The 21888-nt window shown below is 37.9% G+C and overlaps 2 protein-coding genes across 2 annotated transcripts in view; one reads left to right on the forward strand and one right to left on the reverse strand.

The window, feature by feature from the left end:
- TNNI3K (TNNI3 interacting kinase) overlaps positions 1 to 21888 on the reverse strand; it is a 296461-nt gene that overhangs the window by 63641 nt on the left and 210932 nt on the right. Inside the window, exon 25 of the mRNA XM_019919967.2 lies at positions 20401 to 20510. Within this exon, the coding sequence (XP_019775526.1) occupies positions 20401 to 20510 (110 nt within the window). The remainder of the gene's footprint in view (positions 1 to 20400; positions 20511 to 21888) is intronic.
- Positions 1789 to 15054, forward strand: LRRC53 (leucine rich repeat containing 53). Its single transcript, XM_033846610.1, has 4 exons — positions 1789 to 1876; positions 4200 to 4991; positions 9603 to 10100; positions 12719 to 15054. Exons 1-4 carry the CDS (start codon positions 1789 to 1791, stop codon positions 15052 to 15054), a joined length of 3714 nt encoding a protein of 1237 aa, XP_033702501.1.

The following is a 21888-nucleotide window of genomic DNA, read 5'->3' on the forward strand; positions in this document are numbered from 1 at the left end:
TATGGAACCACAAAAGACTCCAAAAGCTGAACCAATATTGAGAAAGAACACAGCTGAAGGCATCATGCTCCCTGATTTCAAACTGTATTACAAAGCTATAGTAACGAACACAGTAGCCAAAATAATTATTTAAAAATGTGCTACAGATGAAGTAATGCCACTCACAAAAGCCTCCAATTACTCTCATCTTATATGGATAAAAAACCAAAGCTCTTGCATTCATCTCCAAGACATGCACAGCCTGCCCCTGCTATTTCCTGGCTTCCTCTTCCTCTTGTGTAGCAGGCCACGCTGACTTCCTCAGGCTGAGAGCACACATGCCTTCAGGGACTTTGCATTTACCATTCTTCCCACGTGGACTGATCAGCACCCTTCATGTTTCCCAGGTCTTTGTTCAAATGTTACTTTATCAGTTTTCTCTTGTCACCATATTTGCCCTACTTATTCCACAGAACTTATCACCAGATGACTTAATACATATTTTCATATTTTTTGTTTATTGTTTACATCCCTTCGTAACATGTCCATCCAACGAGGGCAGGAGTTTATCACTCGCTATTCTATCTCCAGTGCCTTCAGCAATGCCTGGAGCACAGAAGGAATTCAATAAATACTTGTTGAAAGAATGATAGAATTAATAGTTTTATGTTTTTTTACACTTTATTTTATTTTCAAACTTTTTGTATGGGTAGAAGGTTTTTTATTATAATTTGCTTTAAGTTTTTTTTTTTTAAACCAATCAGGGAATACATTATAAATGAATGGCCTTTTTTTGAACATTAAATCCAAAACGGTGTTAGTATTTCATTGGAGAGCTGAAATAATGGTAAAACTATGATACTTACTAAACACTTAGAACATTTTATCTAACTCATAATGCTCTGTAATGTAGGCATTTATTATTTCTATTTTAAACATGAAAAGGAAAAAATAAGAAAAATTAAATAATTTATCTAAGATAGTATAGTCAGTAAATAGGAGAGCTGAATTCAAAGCTAGGTAGAGCTTGTGATCTTAATGCTCCTTCATTCTCCCTCTCTATCTGTGGCATCTATATCTGTGAAGAATAATTTCATTGTAAATATATGTTTCAGTGCCTGAGATTAGGTTCTGCATACTAGAAAGAACACTGGATTTGGAGTTAAAAGACTTGGTGTTAAATACCTAATAGCTATGTGACTTTGGATGGTTTATTAACCATTCTGAACTTCAGTTTTCTCAGCTTCAAATTGAATTGCCAAATTAAAAGAATTAAATAAGGTAATGTATTTGCAAAAGCTCAACAAACAATCAAGTGTTTTACAAAGTAACTTAATTTTTTAATAATCTATATGAATGGCTGTGCCTTGGATGTGAGTTCTCTGAATTTATGGTCAAATGCTTTAACAGTTCAGTTTGTGTTTTTGTTTATTGTGGGTATACATATATATTTGTTGAAGCATAGTTGATTTAAAATATTATATTAGTTTTAGGTGTACAACATAGTGATTCAATATTTTTATAGATTTTACTCCATTTTAAGTTATTACAAATCATGGCCATATTTCTCTGTGCTGCACACTATATCCTTGCTCCTTATAACGGCTCAGTTTAAATTCTATTCAAATTAAGGATTTCAGCCATTTATCTAGCATCATGTGAGAAGCCAAAGTGCCCATTAAAAAGCAGAAATCACCAAAATGCCTCATGAGCTGAATATACTGAAATCCCTGGATAATAAATGCCAACATTATGACGTGCATTGCTCTCTACTTTCCTTTCAGGTGGATGGCTCATCTCTTTGGTATTATGCTGCAGTTGGTGGCAGCCTGCCCTGCATCATGTATGGTGTGCACCAAGGATGTAACCCTCTGTCACCAGATAACCTATATAGTAGGTAATAAAACCAGTAACTCTAAAAAGCAGTGTTCAGTGTACCTGACAAATTCATTGCTATGCCTTTCTTTGTACTGACTGATCTCTCGGCTCAGTCTGAAAGAGGTAAACTTTTAAAGAGCAAGCTTTCTTTAGTGACTAAAGATTGATAATATTATTTTATTTTCCTGTTCGTCCCTGGTGGTCTTAACCAAAATTACTTTAAGACCTTCAGAGGTAACTGAGGTATTTTGCTCTTATAAAAGAATACCACCACTTTATTGTTACATACTTTTTTTAATAAAAGAAAAAAAAAGATCACTTTAATTATATTTTGTCCACACTCTGTGCAGATTTGAAACCTACCACAGGCTGGAAGAAATATCAATGAATCAGGAACCTGAAGTGCAATTGTTCAGCATTAGTAAGATTAAGTGATGTACCAGCAAAACAGATTATTATCAAAGTGCATCTAATTTTGAAAGTGTAGTCTTTTTTTATTGGTAGTAAATGAGTTGTAGAAATGCTAACAAGATACACTGCCTGTATTCATTACATATTGCTTGCTTAAGTCAACAATTTAATAAGACACCTTATTAACAAATTTGAGGAGAATGTGATTTACATCCTGATATCCAAGAAGAGACAAACAAGCTATAAACCATGCCAATGGAAAAATTTCAGAAACAAATCTAAGATTGAGTGGAAGAAAATGAGTTCTTTCATTTCTAAAATCCTATGACCCCATGAGAATTAAGAGGTAGATGGCATTGTCATTCCTGACAGGAAAGAGACAGTTTCAAGGCTAGTTCGCTGTATACCGTCTCCGATCTGTATAGAAAACACTTAACAAACACTAAACTCCCATCCTCTCAAATAGATCTGACTTCACTACATTTTTAAATTTTGATCAGAGATAGCTGTTTGTAAGAAACAAATATCGCTCATCTACATTGCTACACCTCTATATATTCCTTCTCATTTACAAAGTGTCACATTTGTGAAGTTAGATTTCATAAACACAGAGACTTAAATGGATGATTTGCAAGTGGAGCCTGTCTGGTCCTAGACAAGAAGTAATTGACAGAAACAATAGCCTGCTCCCTCAGAGTCAGAAATCTCTAGAGGACTGAGGATCCTTAAAAACAAAACTCCCTCAGCCCACATGAAAACCAATGATGAAAGGAACAAAATGCCAAACTGGTTAGAATTAATAGAATTCAAATAATCAGTAATAAATACTAAAAATAAATACTAAAAAAATAACACCCCTAAACAAAAGCCCCATGACTCGTGCTATGGAGATGGGAGCAATTCTTCCAAAAGAAGGCACTGTGGAAATCCTTTGTCTTTTACATTTTTTTAAATCTCTTTGTTTCAGTGATGTAGTCTGAATTTCATAAGGGAATTGTGATTTGCTTCCCCCATGGTTGATTGTTCTAATATCACCTGTAGACCTCCCAGGGACAATGGACTCTTCCATCCTTATGACACTGTCATTTGCAGTCAAAACAATTTTAGCATGATAAAGATGTGTTACAATAACTCCTGATTATAATACATCTTTATCGAGTTAAAACGCTTTGATTTCTAATGACAGAGCAGTGATAGCTCTAGGGTGATTATGGTGAAGGGATTTAACAGTTGGAAGCCCTGAGTACCACCTGTCATTACATGATGGACTTCATTGGTGGGAACAGATATTAGACAGGAGGCCAGGATGGCCCAGACTTTAATGAGAACCCCACTGACAGATCCTCAGGTTGTCTGGAGAGAACATAGATCCTTACCAAGTTGCCAACTTTTAGCCTGGAGCTAAAAAGCAGAAACCAACGGTCCTTCTCACTTCTGCCACCCCAATCCACACCTTTATGTTTGAGAGAAAAGATGATTGGCTTCACAGCATAAATATACATTGCTTGTGGAAAACTGGTTAGGAAGCTCAGATACAGGCTCGGCTGTTGAGTGACTCTGTCTTGGGCCAGCAGGGCTGGAGCAGGTCAGTACACAGCCTCACAGAGAGAAAGCCTGAAAAGCCACTTTCAAAAAAAACATCAATGATGATAATCCAAAACAATGAATTAAATTTAACATCTAAAGGAACAGATGGGTTTGTGTTTCTCAAATAAACATGTCATGGTAACAAAGAATATAAAAATCCATCATTCTGAAAAGAGCCACCTTCCCCTTAAACTGAGAAATCAGAGAATCATTTTCTTTTTGTTTGTTGTTCTTACCCAGGTGATAGGATTGTACTCAGAGGGTATTGATTATCTCTGCTCTCCACTGTGTTCCCCTCCCACGTGTGTATACTCGCTTCTAGTCTGTGCTTTTCTTCTCCACAGCAGCCCCTGTGACCACGAGGGTTTTAATCATCACTGATGGATATCTCTCCTCTATAGAGAGCACAAATCTGTCCCTCTTGTTTAATCTTGCTCTGCTCTCCTCGAGCAGAAATGGCATCGAGGATGTTCGGGAAGACGCCCTGCACACCCTTTCAAAGTTGCGGACGTCGTTGCTGGAGCACAACCAAATATCCAGCTCTTCGCTTACCGATCACAGCTTCAGCAAGCTTCGCAGTCTGCAGGTGCTGGCGCTTAGCAATAACGCTCTCCGCGCCCCGCAAGGGTCTTGGTTCCGAAACACCAGGGGCCTGACCCGGCTACAGCTGGATGGGAATCAGGTCACTAAACTGACAGACAGTTCTTTCGGAGGCACAGATCTCCACAGTCTCAGGCATCTGGATTTATCTAACAGTTGTATTTCCTACATTGGGAAAGATGCCTTCCGGCCGCTGCCTCGACTACAGGAAGTAGTCCTGCCCGGTGTTTTTACTCCACTGAAGCAGTTAATCCTTCTGAGCTTAGATAAGAACCAGTGGAGCTGCACTTGTGATCTCTACCCCCTTGCCTGGTTCTTAAGAAACTACGTAAAGTCTTCTGCTCACACGCACAGAAATGCCAAGGACCTAAATTGTCAGCCATCCACCATGGCTGTGGCCACTGCAAAGAGTGTGCTAAGGCTGTCTGAGACTAACTGCAATTCCAAGGCTGCCAACCTCACTCTGGCTCTAAAAGACAGAAGTCCCCTCTTCCCAGGGCAGGATGTGGCCCTGCTGACTGTCCTTGGCTTTGCAGGTATGACAGGGAGAAGTGTGCCCAGCTTTTCTCCATATTCTTGAAGTACACTAAATGATGCCTTTCTCAGGCAACTGGGGAACGTTTCCAGGGCTTGTGGAAGGGAGAGGTTGTCAGTAGTGTGGGAGGATGTTAGTTGATTTGGCATAGGTTGAAAAAACTACCTGTTGCAAAGAAGTTGTCTAACATAGAGGAAAGGGTCTTGAACCAGAATTCAAGAGCTCTAGTCCTGGTATAACTAGCACTGTGATCTTGAGTACATTAACCTGCTATTCAGACTTCAGTTTTCTTGTCTGTAATGAGGGAATAGTCTATATTTCAGTACTGGTACATTCATTAAGATGCTGGGAGATAGGGGTTAAAAAAGTGATGAGACATAGTCTATTTCCTCAAGGCACTCCCATCGGTGTGCTTCTCTGTGGTGGAGTGAGAATCAGTGGGCTTTACCAAGTGCAGGGGGAGATGCTATTATGACAACCAGGTGCATCCTGCTCTATAGTGCTTGTATAAGTACTATAGAGCTTATACAAGCTCTATAAGCTTATACAAGAGCATATATACAGCTTATACAAGCATGAGCTCCGCAGTTAGATTATCCAGGTTTGAAACCTGGCTCTGCTCTTACTTGCTGTGTGACTTGGGCAAGTGATTAATCTGCTATGAGCCTTGGTTTTCTTCTATTTGGGGGTTTTGAATTCTTTTAAGATTTCTGTTTGTCTAACTTGTTTATAAACTTGGAGCATTACCCCACCCCCCAACTGACTAAGGAGAGGATACTATCCAATTCTTTAAATTTTCTATGGTAGTTTAAAAATTTTTTAAACTATGCATCAGCTATCATTACAACTCACTGGATGAATGATCTGATGTGATGCTTTGTGGCATTAGTCAAAGACCAAATATGCGTGAGATTTGTCAAGATATCTAGATGTTTGTATGCTTTCAGTGCATGGTGAAATCCTTTGTACCTGTGGGTAGCCATGGTGGTGAGAAGTGTGTGTGTTTGTGGGGGGTTCCCCAACACTGGAGGACCAGAGGCTTGCAAATGGCACTCAGGACTGAACTGATATACTTTGAATATGTGCCATAAATAATTATTCCATAGCAGGTTTCCAGTGAATCACTTGAACATCAGATTTTTAGCTCCTTTTAATCAGGATAGATGGAGACCAGTGTCAGGTCTAGACAGTGAAACTACCACCAGCAGTAATCAAATTCACTTGGAAGTGAATTGGAATTCTCTCAGGAAGATAAATTGTTTTAGAAAATGTGTAACCATGTCAGTAATTTTACGTGCTAAGAAATAATTTACCACAAAAGACAAAAGCACTAGAGCAACAGAGTTTCTCCTTAAATGTGTTTCTTAGAATACTTAGTATGTTATAGGTATCTTTTATGTCTAGTTTTAGAGAAGATTTTGCCAAGTTAGCAACTCTGCATTAGTGTAGAAATAGATAAAAATTCTGGAAGGTTCCAAAGGCTTTGTCAAAATGATAGGAAACTTAACATGTTGATAAATTATGAATATTATTACATGCATGTTAAGTTATTGTGTGTGAAATTACCATAAAAATGTAATGGTTTTTTTTGTGTTGTTGTTGTGTTTTTTTTGTGTTGTTTTGATGTTGTTTTTAAGTGAGATTCCTCTTTAAAACAGCTCTGACTTTTGATACCGATTTACTCCTTCGAAGGTGCTACTCCTCCTGAAGTGAAAGTGTGGTCAATAATCTATCCCTCTAAATTGTGGGAAAAAGACTTAGAACTAAAATTTGGCCTCTGATTCTATTGTCTTCTTTGGCTATAGATAAATCATCACAATTCCTAGTAATATGTAAAATCATATTCGGTGAATTTAAAACTGATAAGTGGCTAATTGGCACCTAACCTCTTGACACTTCCTATTCTGTGAACTGGAGGATAAAAAGAGAAAGCTTTCATGAAGCTCTAACATTTCTAATTCTTCAATGAGATTTTTATCATTAATTTTGCATTTTTGTTGTCTTTCTAACTCAGAAATATTCTTAGAATACTTTTAAAAAATTGCAACAATGCCCATGGCAATGAAACTTCAGCCATCTTCTTGATAGTAGGTTCAGCCTACCTACGAGCTTAATCTGCTGTTTTTGCTCTCCGCAGTAATAGAAAGTGACCATACCTGAGTGGTAATGTGACACAGACATAGCTCTAGCATCAATAGCGGGAGAGAGAGTGGTTCCTCGTGGTTTGGACACAATTTACTGAGAAACTCTATCCCATAATCAGATTACGCCTACTCTCATTTCAGTGGCTGATTCATGCATTTAAGAAAATTTAGGTCTTTCTTTCCTTTATTATTTGGTTTAGTAACTGCATCAGCCATAATAGTATTCTCTTAATGATTTGTTTTGGATTTTTTTTTCCTAACAGCTGAGGCTTTTAGGATCTAATAGGACAATACCAAGCCTAAAAAGCAGCAGCAGCAATTACAACCACAATAACATATAACAATGACGATTCACTGAATCTTACTATATCAAAATACTGAATTAAACATGTCACATATATTATCTCACTTGATCTCTGAGTGGTATTAGTTATTCCTGTTTGATAGAGGAGGAAAAATAAGGCTCAGAGAGGTTAGAAAATGTTCCCAAGAAAAGTATCAGAACAGAGCTTTGAATCCTGAGTTTTCTTACTCCACGTAAGAGATACAGAGATGTTTCTAAAATTTTATTATTTTCATGTTTTTAACATTTAAAAACCAAAACCTTTGGAAAAACCCAGACTCTAGGATTTGGCAATTAAAATGTTCTGATCTAACTTTTGCCACTACTTTTAAAAAATATGGTGTTTTTAATAGAGATTTCATAATTTCAATATGTTGTAGCACTTTCCAAGAGTGTATTGTTGTCAAAGAAATAAAAATGGGGCTTAAAACGTTACGATCTGGTAAGCTACAAAAAGGTTGGCAGATTTTGCCAGAAACTGCTATTCTATTTGGTTAATCTTCATCTTTAACAGAAAAATATGAAACAACTATGCTCGACCCCTTCTCTTTTCTTCCAAGTTTAAAAAATATCATCACATTTTCATTAAAGTTGTCTGCAGTGGAGAGAACCAGGCATAGTGCAATCAAGGAGTCTAGAACGCTGGTATCATCTTATTCACTGTCCTCATCTCCAGAGTCAGGGAACTGAGTTTTCCAGTGCAACTGACTTGCCCAGGGTCACACAGCAAGTTATAGGTAAAGCTGGACTCTGAACGCAGAACTCCAAACTCAGTCTATATTGACACCATGTCCTCCTGATCATCATTTTGGAGATTTTTAAGATGAGACCACTCAGTGCTTTTCATTATTAGGATTCATAAACAGAATTCCTTCTGTTTATTTAAGAATATTCAATAAACAATTCTGGTATGCCTCCTCTGTGCCAGTGTTGAGAGCACTGGAGATACAATATCAAATAAGACTGAAAAGATCCATTTCCTCATAGTGCTTAATTCTAGCAGGGGAGGACAGACAGTGAACAAGCAAATGAATAAGTGAACACAATAATTTTATACTGTTATAAGTGCCAAGAAAAAAGGAAATCACTGTGTCAGAGAGACAGTTGGGTGTAACTCAGAGACTTTGGTATGAACATCTATGTGGTTGAGGATGCCATTTGTCAAGATGAGAAACAGTGAGGTAGAAACAGGTTAGACTCTGCACTTGAGTTTGAGAAACACTGCCGTTTACAATGTTATTTAGAGGATAAGCTAGCCTATAGAGAACATGAAATGACTGTACCAGGAATTCTGAGATTAGATGTCAATAATTTTATTGTGGTAGTTCAAAGAAGGGAGTGATCTTTGCAAGATGGGAAAAAAATAGCAAAAGACTTAGATTTTAAGGTATAAATGAAATTCAAATAAGCAGAGATAGGAGAAAGTATTAGAAGCATCATAGAGAATATACAAAGGCTTAGAAGTACATTTTAAGACTAATGAATTGAAGAGTTTGAAACATAGTGTTTGAATGTGGGAAATGATAAAAAATGAGGCTAGGAAAGAAGGTTATGGCAAGAATATACTGAGTCTTGAATGCCAAGGAGTTTGACCTTTATGCTAATAGAAGCCAATGATGTATTCTGAGATAGGGGATGAATCTTTAGAGGTGATTAAAATATGGCAATAGCTTGTAGAATCTTCTTTTCTTTGGGTGGAGGAGGTTATTATACATGAGAATTTCAGGGTATAATGCTAAATGTGGTCTATTTTTATTGACTATGGGATTAAGAAATAGGAAGTTTCATTTCCCATAGGCAGAAAAGGAATTTTAATGCAGGAATTATTTTATCTTGAATGAATTTCAGTCCATGAAAAAAACCCCTTTTTCTGTCAAACACATTCCAGATGGTATTGTTTCTTATAATTTTTAATCAATACAAAGAAAGATCCAAATTAGAAAACAGAACAATGTCGATTAAATATCCTCTGTCTGGACTAATATTTTTCCAAATGGTGATAGATTTCCCACCCATTTCGACACCCTTTAAGCCATTAACCTTGATATTTGTGGATTTCACATTTGATGATTTATATGTTTCTTCCTATGATGTTATCTTTTAATAGTCTCTCTATTTGTCACAGGAGCTGTTGGTCTCACTTGCCTGGGTTTAGTTGTATTTAACTGGAAACTCCAACAAGGCAAAGCAAATGAACACACAGAAAACCTTCCTTGCAGAACCTTCGATGAATCCCTGCGTGATCATGAGGCAAGAAATTACCACGCTGAGGGATGCTGTAACTGCCATTTAACCCAGGAAAACGAGATAAAGGTCATGTCCATTGTGGGGTCCAGAAAGGAAATGCCGCTCTTACAGGAAAACAGCCATCAAGCAGTACTGGCCTCTGAGTCCACAGCCCTTAACCTGAAAGGGAAGGGCCATGGGGCAGACGGTACTTTCTTCTGCTTTGGTGGCAGACTGCTGCAGTCAGGATGTTCAGAGCCTCCTGGGAATATGGCAGCTTTTAATGAAGCCAGCTTACCTACAAGATATTGTCCAAAGAGAGTTGAAAAGCTGAGGAATCGTGAGCCTGGGGAAGTCCAACCTCAAACTCTGCCACAGCATGTCACAAGAACAATAGGTGAGTTGTCTTGTTTTAGAAAACCCCACTCTGTTTAAATCCCTCTGAAAGGGTAGCCTCCTTTGATTTCCTCAAAAGAGAAATGCCATAAAAATCATCATGGCACCAGCCTATTCCTCTCCTAAAGATAATGGACATGTATCTGTGCGTATGGAGTGGGGTGTAGATGAACACTTCCCAACCTCAGGAGCTGAGAGTACACCTTGTGCCCATCGGCAAGTGAATTTTGTGACCTGACACCTAACAATGTGTTTTTTTGGTTTGTTTGTTTTTAAGAAGCAATAGTGCTCTTAAGAGTTATAGGAGGCTGAGTATTGGCTTCTATTCCAACATCCTTCGAGTCTAATGCTAGTTCTACAGTAAGCAACCTTGCCAGAGCATGACATGTTAGAAGAATCGGCCTTCTAATGCTAGTGATTCATTTCAGGAATGATGTCAAGACACATACTTTGCTTGCTGAGCTGTCAGGGATGATAACTTCCCAGTTCAGGGAAAGTCAGGACTTAATTCATTGTCCCATGTTGGGAGCCGAGTGAATCTGGCTGTGACATCTACCCACTGTACATGGGCGATGTCAATATTTAGGTGGAGGCAATGAATTAAATGTCTTCCTTTTTGTCCCTGAATAGTAAGGCAATGCTTTCAGGCTCAACAGTGAAACCTTTGACAGCTGCTCTGTCAAGAGGTTCCTGTCATTTATTTGAATTGGTTTACAACAGGCAGAGCTTTCTCTCAGGATATGAATGACAGAGGTGCTGCACCAAGAAATTCTTACCATGGGGATCTGGCCCTAAGGATGGATCTGGGGACAATTGGAAAAGAACGAAACTGTATGTTATTCCATATGTGGTATAAAGCAGGATGTGAATTTATGCCATTGCATCCCCCAGACTTCAGATCTTACCAGTTTCGGGGGCCTGATGATTTGACTGAAAAGAGGAATGGCTAAGGAAGAAAACAACTGCCATAGAAACCCAATCAGATAGGTTTTATTTTATAAAGCAATAAGCACTTAGCCTTTCAATAGAATCGTACCATAGGTAGATGTTTCATTTTAGCTTTGTCCAGAGCCTTCACTTCTCTGTGGGAAACCCCTATACTAAAGGGAAAGTGGCCTCTTAACCATTTAAAACCCAGTCTCCTGTTTCACACAAATGCTGGTTTGTCAAATCAATACAATTACTTTTAAGAAAGACTTGAAATTTTGCTACATGCCAGGCATTGTACTGAAGCTGGAAAGGACAGTTATTGGAGAGAAAACGTTCAAGACCACACCTGCTCCAGAATAGAAGTCTGTAAGAGGCAATATCACTCTAATTAGGGCTTCTAACTCGGAAATATAGAATTACAGTATGTCAGGGGTAGAGGAGATTTTAGAGGTGATCTAGTCCAATAGCTTTTAATATTTATCTTTGAGCCACAGAACTCTCTTAGAATATGTTAAAGGCTAGCAGTTCTTTCCCTGGAAGAATTTTATACCCACATAAAGTTCCCACTAGTCTAATCTCCTGATATCCAGCGAGTAAATGGCTTCTTCAAGGTTACTCAGAGAGTTGAAGTTAGATCTTAGATTAGAACTGGATGCAAGTTGGGGCTTATTTCACCTCTTTCTTTCTATCACTGAAAGGAATACTTCTTTCTTCCTTTAGATAAACCAATTTCACAAAACAAGAAAAAGTATACTGGTAAGATGTAATTTTAAACTTAATATGCATTGTGGAAGAGGATACGGTTTAGTATCAGACAGACCTGGGTCAAATTCTGCCATATCATTTAGTTGACATGTGACTGGGAGAAAACATGCAACCTCTCTAAACTTGTTTCTTCCTCTGTAAATGTGCTAGGAAAATAGGACTTGTCCAAGGGATCAGGTCTCTTAAATGAAAAAATGAATGTACAATATTTAACACAATGCCTACCTCTTATGCTCAATTAATAGTGAAATATTACTAATATTTTTGTCATTAATATTATTTAACATGTATCATTAATAAATATTGTATTAACATGTACCATTTAAGAGTCTCAGACAGATTCTTTCAACACAGACCAGGCCATAGTCCAAACCACATATTCATTTAACAAATATTTAATGAATATTAAGTGATGCCAAGTAAACCAGATACGGACTCTGCCTTATTGGAACCAGTAATATCACAAGTATTTCTCTGTTACTGTTGAGGTTATTATCTGCTTGAAACTTATATATTACTCAATATTTTATTATGTTCTTCCTAATATTTAGTCCCAAGTGGTAAATGAATTGAGAAAAAAATTACTATAGCCACTTGGAAAGAATTTAGATATTATTCATATTTAAAGCTAACCTAATGGACAACTAATCTAAAGATTTACAACTATGAATATTTTAATTTCCAATTCCACAACTTTTAGATCAGCATCACAACTGATTAAAATGTGGCCATAAAGAGTGCCGTTGCAAACACACCAAACTGCCGAATGTCCCTTGAGGATTTGGTTAAAAATTAGGAAGTTTTCAAGAATTGCCATAATCAGAGGAGTCCTTTTTGCACCTCTCATAAGGCTTCTAAGCGTCTGTTTGGTTGGGGTAATAAAACTCTGCTCAGTGCTAAATTCCTGCATTTATTGTTCAGCAGATATCAGCAGTGACACATTTAGTAGAAGATATGCAACATCCGCTTCAGCCTTGGCAAGAGAAAGTCTTGAAAAGCATTTAACAAATGAATCATGGCAGCCTCCAATAGAAAAAGGACACAATGGCTTACAACCACACAGGCTGAGACATTTTATTACAGGCTCATCATCCAAGCCTTCTGAGCCTGAGGAACACTCTGTACAAAAAACCTTACAAAAACATAGATCAAAATATGATGATCCTTGTGGGCTGTTAACACGAAGCAGGCCTGGGTATTTGCAGCCAAACAGTTGTCTTATCTGTAAATATGTGCCCTGTGATCAATTTCAAGATTATGTGAAAGAAAGGAAGCCAAATCGTCGAGAACTTTCGAAGCCCAAGAAAGAGCAAATCCAAATTAACAGAGCAATAGAAAAATTCCTGATGAGTGAGGACAACATGGAGTTATTGGGGTTATCAACAAAAATCAAGAAAACATATTCCCCTAAGAGGGTTAGCTTCCATCATCCTGATTTAGTAGAAAAAAATAGTTTGGTGATGTCATCCAAAACATCAAGCCATTGGAAAGAGCAGAAAAATCAAAGTAACCACCTGACCAACTTGGATCTCAAAAAATGTAGCCATCCTCAGGAGAGAAACAAAGGAGGAAAATGGCTTACTGATCCACAAATTCTGCAAAAGAAGAGAACCAATCAATCTGACTTCAAAGGGAAAATTAAAGGACAAAATTTAAGGATAAAATTAAATTTAAACCCTTTTAGAAAAGTTAGAGTCCATCCAGAAAAATCCTTGCCAGAATTCCCAAAGAAACGCAGACAAGTGCTGTCACCTTCTAATAAATTCTCCAAAGTTTCTGAGAAAGAAGCCAAAATAAACCTTGTGTCCTCTGCAGATTTTCACCAACAGTCAGAGAGTAACAACTATGTTAGATTCACTGCAAAACGGCTGCCTCTCAAACATGCCCCAAAGCAGACCCCATATTACAGAAAAAACATTAAAAAGGCTCCTCTCTTCAGTGCTGACAACTTGTCAGTGGCCAACCAGAGCTCTATGGAAGGCAACTGTCACCCTACGGGTCATATTCCTGATGGAAACCCATCAACATTGCGTCAGCCAACACCCACTGTGACTGAACACAGGCAGTCACACTCCCCCGTCTCGACTGAGCAAGTGGGAGGTGCAGCTCGCCTTGCACTGGGCATTCCTTGTTATTTACCAGCGACTTTGGAAAACATAGGAAGGGATATTTTACCATCCCACCATTTTAGGGGGGCTAGTGACCAAGGGGTGACAGAGCCCACTGAAAACATGCAGCAGGACAAATCAAAGACCAGTGAGCTAAATCAGTTTTCTTTGTCCCTGGGGAATCAAATCCACAGGACTGAAACCTACAAGGAACATACTTTAGATCAAAATCAAACCTTACAACATGCAGAGCAACTCTCAAGTCACGAACAACTTGGAAACGAAGAAAAAACGTTAATGACAGAACCTAAAATATCACATCCAATTGTGGAAATTTGTGTTATGGGTGAGGGAAATGATGTAGAAAAGAAACTTCCTAAAACAGAAACGTATGATTCCTCTCCTATTTCCCGAACACAATCCAAGGGCAACTTTACATTTATGAAGACAAATTCTATTCCATACCAAAATAAAAGAGAGCTTCCCAAGGATATCAGTACCTCTCTTAGTACTCAAGCCATCTGGCCTCTAACCAATAGTAGTGAAAAAGGAATTGACAGCACAAATGCATTGCCCAGAGATGATGGCACTGAAGCACTGCAGATAAAAATAGTAGGGAAAGAAGAGAAAAAAATGTTCGATGAAAGCAAGGCAAATTCTAGTATGTTAATTAGCACCACACAGATGACCTTAAATGGCACCACAAAAGAAAAGCAACAAACTCGGGAAAATGGAAAAAGTGAAAAACATATATTATATGATTCAAACTCTGTCGAGGCGACTATTACAGCTAAGGATTTGAGAATGACAAGTTCCCATGAAAGCAAAAATAGACTACCTTGTAGTGAAATAGATCTTAAAATTAACAGTAATATGCATGATTTGAGAGAAGTTCAAGATTTTCAAACAGATAAAGATAACAGTGCACATAAAGAAGGTGCAGTGACAGGGGAGACATTACCAGAGTTAAAAGACATTAGTTTTGAGGCAGAAAATAAGGTGTCTCTAATTCTTAGAAGAATAAATGAAGCTGAAAACTTTGCTCCTAAACCTACATTGTGTCCACCCTCTGCTGAATACGTTAATTCATCACCTTTAGAGGCAGAACAAAGTGAAAAAAATAACTCAAATAATAATCCTTTTCTACTTTAGCTTTCTTCAAAAGGACACACAGACACTCCCTAGCCTTTGCATGCATTTCAAATGCAGTATTTTGGAGGAAAAATCTTCACTAACTCTTTGTTATCAATAAGATAAAAGTACACAGTTGAATATAATGCAAAAATCAAAGAGCCACGAGATATGTTTGACACAATTAATTGAGTTTGCTTCTCTAAGGAATGGGAAAATGGGAAAGAAGAGTTGTGCCTCATCCTGGAAAAGAAAACAAACATTTAAAAAAAAGCCTTAAGCAAATGAAAGATTAAATAAGAAAAAGTACTTGAGCAGATTTACACTTGATGATTATTTTATGGAAATTACTATACACATCTCAATTAGTGGTATTACAATATTTCTTTTGACATAGATGATTATACATTCATACTTGTGCCTGATCTGTTTTCCTAATTATGGTATGAAAATAAAAATTGAGCTTTGTTTGTTAACTGTAGTCTAGCTGATATGCATATTGGCATATTTCAACCATTTGCGACTGTTCTATTGACAATTATGCTAGATCCTAAGTAGAAGTCTTTAAAAACTGTTATTTCTCTAAGAGAAAAATTTAAGGATTTCCAGATGTAGTAGGTCATTTCTGTAAAATCTGTAAAATCCTATAAATCCACTAGGTGGAGATCTCGACTTCAATCATTTTAGAACAAATGGGACTTCAAAATCAACACAATAGCTCCAGAACAAAAGGAATATTAACAAGCTTTATTGCCAATTGTTATTAACTTAAGATTTTGAAAACTAAATAACCCATTAGCATGTAAGCTTTCAAGGCTTGAGCTCTTGAGTTTGGCATGCCACTACTGTTTGGTGTGAGTATTCTTCCTTATGCACAGGAGAGAAATGTCTTTATAAATATTAGATTTAAAAGCCATAGTAGAATAAGCATTTCTTATTCAAAGCCACACTTATTTGAAAGATAGAGGTATACTCAATATTATTAGTGATATCCTAGTAAAATGTTGAAAGCCTAACATCATGGTATAGAATACTATAATATTTCATATTTTCTAGTGGGAAAAAAGGTCACAAATGCAACTAACTTTCTCTTCCCCTGTCTCTATATCGAAGTCTCTGTATCTTTATAGCTACATGCGGCAATATTATAAAGCTTAAAAGCTATTAGAACAATGTAAATATTGCTTACATGCCCCATTTCCTGTTTTCTTTCCTATTCAGAATTGGTAGCAAATGACAACTTTCTTATTTTGAAAACTTCCTAAACTTATTATCTCTCTTCTTTCCCTGGATTCAAAATGTTCTTGCTTTTAACTCTGACTCTTCTCCCCTCCCTCCTCGAGCTCAACTCCTATGCCATCTGTCTGCCTCCCCGGATCCCACTTCCTTTTGTCAAGCACCTTGAAGGTAAGAAGAGCATCTATGCCAACTTTTTCTTGCACATTAAGTTTACTGTATTCTAATTGCCAGCTCCCTCAGTTTTGCAGAGCAGGTTACTCTTTTTCTCTGTAACTATCTTTCTTTTCCCTTTTCCTATTTTCTTTTAAGCACCTTCATTTTACTGCAGAGCTGTTAGCTTTGTTTGTCACTGCCAACAATGTCCCTCATATCTAAGGGCTTAAAAGTACTCTGTTCACTAGCTTTCATTCAGGAGGCAGTGATGACAGTTCTCCTGGACTCTTTCCTCTCATCCACTTCCTAAATCTGGTCTTTTCCCTCCTTCTGTTATGTTTCCTTTGAAGTAGTTCTCACACTTACCCCTGCGCCCGAATCCCCATGGTAACCATTGTAGTCTTTGTGTTGTAACCAACTGGATTACTACTGCAATAGCAGCCCAGCTAGAGACTCTGACTTCAGTGTCTTTTGCTTCTGTGTCACCCCACTAGTTCTCTGTCTTTATTGGGCACAAATCACCTGGGGTGCACGTTAAAATGCAAAGTCCCAGGCTCCATCCCAGAGATTTTGATTCAGTAGATTTAGAATAGGATCCCAGAGTCTTCATTTTAACAAACATTCCAGGGTAATGTGGAGCATATAATACACAGCCTACACTAAGAAACAATGCTTAGCTATTCCAGTGCACACTATGAGATAATTCAGTGCCTGCCTCACCACAGGAGCTATATACAATTCTTTAAGTGAATAAATCCTTCATACCAAACTCTGATGAACTTTCCAGAAAATTACTTTTATCATATCTTTCACAACTTTAGAGACAAAATATAATTGTCTAATTTCATGTCCAAATTCCCTAGTCTGGTTTCCAAAGCTTTCCAAAATCTGATTCCATCTAATTATCAGAACTTTTTCCCACTTCTCACTGTTTTCCAGCAAGCACCCTCTATCTCTAATAGGCTAGTGTTTTCATTGTCCTCTTCTATTTTTATAGGTCTTGACTAAGAAGACATGCACAGGAGACAATAATGTGTTTCAAATTTAAGGAATGAAGCAAAGACAGACATAAAACAAAGAATGAGAAGTGAAGTTGATAACCTAGCAAACAATGACCAGGCAGCATGATGTTAGTGTTTAGATCTAAATATGAATTTGTTTCAAATGAGGGTCTGGTATAGCCCCTCAGTAGCTACAATGTTCCAATAACTAAGTCTCTCCCTTGTGTCTTTTCTCACAATGAATTGGCCCATGTTCTGTTTCCTTAAACTCTTTCTCTCTCACCAACCCCATTCATTCATCAAATTCCTATTTATGCTTATAATCTCAGCTCAAGTATCACCTCTTCCAGGAAGCCTTCCCTGACCTAGCTCTGTGTCCCCCACTTGCTAGTGTTCCTTTAGCATTCATTCTCATCTAATCTTGGTTTCCTTCATCTTGGCTTGTAAGTATAAAACCAGTAATGTGTTTATTCTATTAATCTCCATATAACCGCTAGACCTTAAGCGCCATTAAGAGCACATCTCCATTGAATCTCCTCACCCATCCCTGGGGCTGTATATAGTAGAGACTCAGTAAATAATTATTTAAGGAAAGAGTGAAAACTAGCCCATTGTTCCCTTTCTCCTCAGTACTTAGCTTACTGACTAGGTGAAGACCTTACTGGGCAATGCAATGATGACTTAGGCATGTCACATACAGAAGCAGCTCAAATTTACAATGCTGAGATGGATACCACAGCCAAACCGGGAGCCACCTGACTGACAAGTACAAATATTGCCAGCCAGTCAGAGACTTAGCTTTCCTATTATACTTTCTCTCCATCCTCCTCTGGGAGAACCTCATCCCCAGAGCCCTGTACTTCCCTGCTTAGCAGCAAGACTTTTCTACTAAGCACTCAATTTTTGACCTCTTAGTATTTTTATTTTTAATCCTTAATAGCATTTTCCTTTGATTCTATTCTGGTTTCTCTTTCTCATTTTCCAAACTGTTACTTCTGGTACCCATCCTACCTAAAAAATGCTTTTAGAAGTGCCAATGACTTGCTTTTATTCCAAATTAAAACTTCCATGTCCCTTATCTATAATCATGAAGAGTCAGTTAATAAAAACAAAAGGGATTCCCTTTGATTGTTATGGTATATTTTAGAATATTTCATACCCCAAGGAGAGAAGGAAATTCTGGATTAGGTGCCTGACACAGTTATTCCCAGAAAATATGCCTGAGATTCATACTGAAAGACAAAGAAAGTTTCCCCAAACTATTTTAAGTCATGTAATTTTTCAAGACAATTTTCTAAACATTGAATTTCAGATGAGGGGATTGGAAGCATTGATAAGCAATAGTGATATTCATTCATTTACTCAACATATATTTTTGAGCATCTACTAGGTACAGTTCTAGGTAAGGAGGTTACAGCAGCAAAGAAAACAAAATGAACGAACAAAAAAGTCCCTGCTTTTATGGAGCTAACATTCTGGTAGTGAGAGAAGATTCTACACAAATAAATATATAATCTGGTGAATTAAATGGTCAGAGGAAGAGGTTATTTCTTCCAAGATACTCAGTCCATGTTCCATAATTATCTTCCTTTTTCTTCATAAGAGTTTTTGTGTATACTTGTAGGATTGGGTAATAACGTGGTCTGGTTTTGCCTTTAGAAACAGAATGGGAAATTTGCTTTCTCTCCAAACATCTAGACTAGGGTTTATTCTATTTCTCCTTTGGTGAGATACCAACAGCCTACTTTATCTGCTCCCTTGTTGAAGAGAGGTAAAGTGTCTGGGAAGGATCAGAATCATATAAGGTCATATAAGAAAAGGATAACAATAACTAGGATGGTTTGGACCGGATAATTAAGGGCTATTGGGCCTTTGTGTATGAGGATCTCCAGTGTGAAGAGTGTGAACTAGTTCCCTCCACGTAGAGCAGAAGAATCAATGCGGGCTGACGTCAAAACACAAGGATTTCAGTAGACCTCAGACATACTGGCAGGGGGATTCTTAGACACTATATAAAACTGTGATATCAAGAGAGAAGTTGTGAAATCTCCTCCTTTGTCAATCTGTGAGAACAAAGTAGACACCAATCTGTCTGGTACGTTTTGGGAGAATCCTTTCCTACAGACAGATGATCTGGGATTTCATTCTGGGATTATATGACTGTTCCCCTCTACTCTCTCAGATCTATGATCGTATTAATCTTTTTTCACTGTTTACGTATACTACTTTACTTATTCCTTCCCTCATTTTTTTTTTTTTTTTCGATACGCGGGCGTCTCACTGCTGTGGCCTCTCCCGTTGCAGAGCACAGGCTCCGGACGCGCAGGCTCAGTGGCCATGGCTCACGGGCCCAGCCGCTCTGCAGCATGTGGGATCTTCCTGGACCGGGGCACGAACCCGCGTCCCCTGCATCAGCAGGCGGACTCTCAACCACTGCGCCACAAGGGAAGCCCCCTTCCCTAATATTGATTCCTCCATTTAAACTCTAAATCTATGCTCTTAGCTACTTTGTCATACAGTCACTCAGAGAGTTAGAGAAGGACTAGGAAGCCAGGGCTTGAGCCCTGGGCTCAAAGAAGACCACTGGTCATGGGGTCTTCGCCTGCAGGCCTGCCTCATGGTGAAGAGCCCACACAAATCCATCTTGTGACAAACTTCTTTCTTGAAAAAAGTGACTAAGTGTGGTTCAGGCGTAGTTAATAAAATTGCAGCTGAGACGAGACTGAGTCATCTGTCATACCAGGGTCTCTTACTAATCAGTTGTGAGAAACATTTCAGAATCAGAGAGCAACAGCAAAGAAATATGAGATACTCAGACTTCTTGAGGCAATTAGAGACTAAAGAGCAGAAAGCAAATCAGTCTTCCTGCCTTGACAGTCTTAAAATACACACTGAAAGTAGACTTTGGAGCTACACTATTTGTGACAGATGTTGACCATAACACATTTTCTAAGAGGAAGTAAAAATTACTCACTTCAGGACATGCATTCCACCCTCGCATCAGCAGAGATGATATGGGCTTGGGAATGGAATAGCCGATGGGAGGTCTGATATGGTGGTAAGCCATGTCTGCTGCGGCAGCCGCTGCAAACCAAATGGTCACGTCAGTCTTGAAAATCACATATTTATTTCAAGAAACATATGAACAGACAACAAAAAAATAATTAAAAATCAATCTGTGCAACATCAGCAGAGATTCAAAGAGGCCTCTATGCTGTTTTTTTTTATATGCTTAAGCAAAATAGTGGATAATATGCTACCGTAAGTTTATCTTTATAATTGTTCGTTTCTTCGGTTGTTCATTCAACAAATGGTGAGCAGAGGGGATTTATACAGGAACAAAGGAACAGACAAAGGAACAGACAAATAGCAAGCAGAACAGGGTATGTACATGATGTTTCAGGAAGTAAAGACTGAAAGGCAGATTGGACCAGCCTATACAATGCATAAATCCCAGGCTAAAGAGCTTATACTACACATAGCAAGACAAGGTGCCCCGGAACTTTGTACCCCTGAGAGCACCTGTATCACTTGGGCAAAATAGATTATTTTTTACGTTTAACTCTGGTTACTGGTTACAAGATTGTTGGGATTTTAAATTTTAATATTTATAAAGTAGTTACTATTTGCTAAACTCTTGTTAGATACTCCAAATCCATCATTTTAGCTAATAGTTCCCATTGATTGAACTCTCTAGTGTGGCCTACCTGCTTGGATGTCTGCATGTTGCTCATCTGAAACTCCACATCACTGTGTTGTGATTCTCAGGACATCTTTGTGGATTCCTGAGTGCTGATTATTTTTCTGTTCTGCAACCAGTGATTTCTGTAATCCCTGGGAAACCAAGCTTCTTGCTACTTTTATTGAACACATTTTGTACCAAGTATCATGGTAGATACACACATAAGTTCTTTCGATCCTTTTAAACCATGCGTGCAAGGTAAGTGCTATTGTTATGTGTGGGTTGTGTGTGTGTGTGGTGTATGTAAATAGTTTTTAATTTATAAAAATTTTAATATAACCAGTAGTTGGCACAACTTCTTTTTTCAGATTTCATGCTATCTTCAGCCATTTCACATTGAAAGCACTTTGTAAATAACACATGAAGCTCTTTTATTCCTCTGAAAAATTGCTCTGCACCCGTGGGATGCTAAAGTTCCAGGATACCGCTGCCTGTGTTCTCGATTGTGATGTCACAATCATCTGTCTATATCTTAATGACTTTTGAGATGTGACCCACAACTACTATCTCTCTTCCACCAAAGTTTACTCCAGCTAAATTCTGTTTATAGATCTGCATCCAGCAGATGTAGTGAAATTATATACAATGCAACTTAACATTTTGCTTTATGGATCATTCAGAATTACTATATAATTTTGCCAAATGTAAAATTAATACTTGTTTTTCATAGAAATTCAGAAAATTAGGAGAATTAGAAAGAATAAAATCCTATTATTCAGA

This window comes from Tursiops truncatus, chromosome 1 (assembly GCF_011762595.2).
Source record: "Tursiops truncatus isolate mTurTru1 chromosome 1, mTurTru1.mat.Y, whole genome shotgun sequence".
Classification (NCBI taxonomy): Eukaryota; Metazoa; Chordata; class Mammalia; order Artiodactyla; family Delphinidae; genus Tursiops; species Tursiops truncatus.

Excerpts from the sequence above, each read along its gene's own strand:
- LRRC53 (XM_033846610.1), top strand. The coding sequence starts at position 1,789 with ATGCTGCAGTTGGTGGCAGCCTGCCCTGCATCATGTATGGTGTGCACC. Across the intron at positions 1,877-4,199 it reads CCAGATAACCTATATAGTAG|CAGCCCCTGTGACCACGAGG; the intron begins GTAATAAAACCA and ends TCTTCTCCACAG. Across the intron at positions 10,101-12,718 it reads GCATGTCACAAGAACAATAG|ATATCAGCAGTGACACATTT; the intron begins GTGAGTTGTCTT and ends ATTGTTCAGCAG.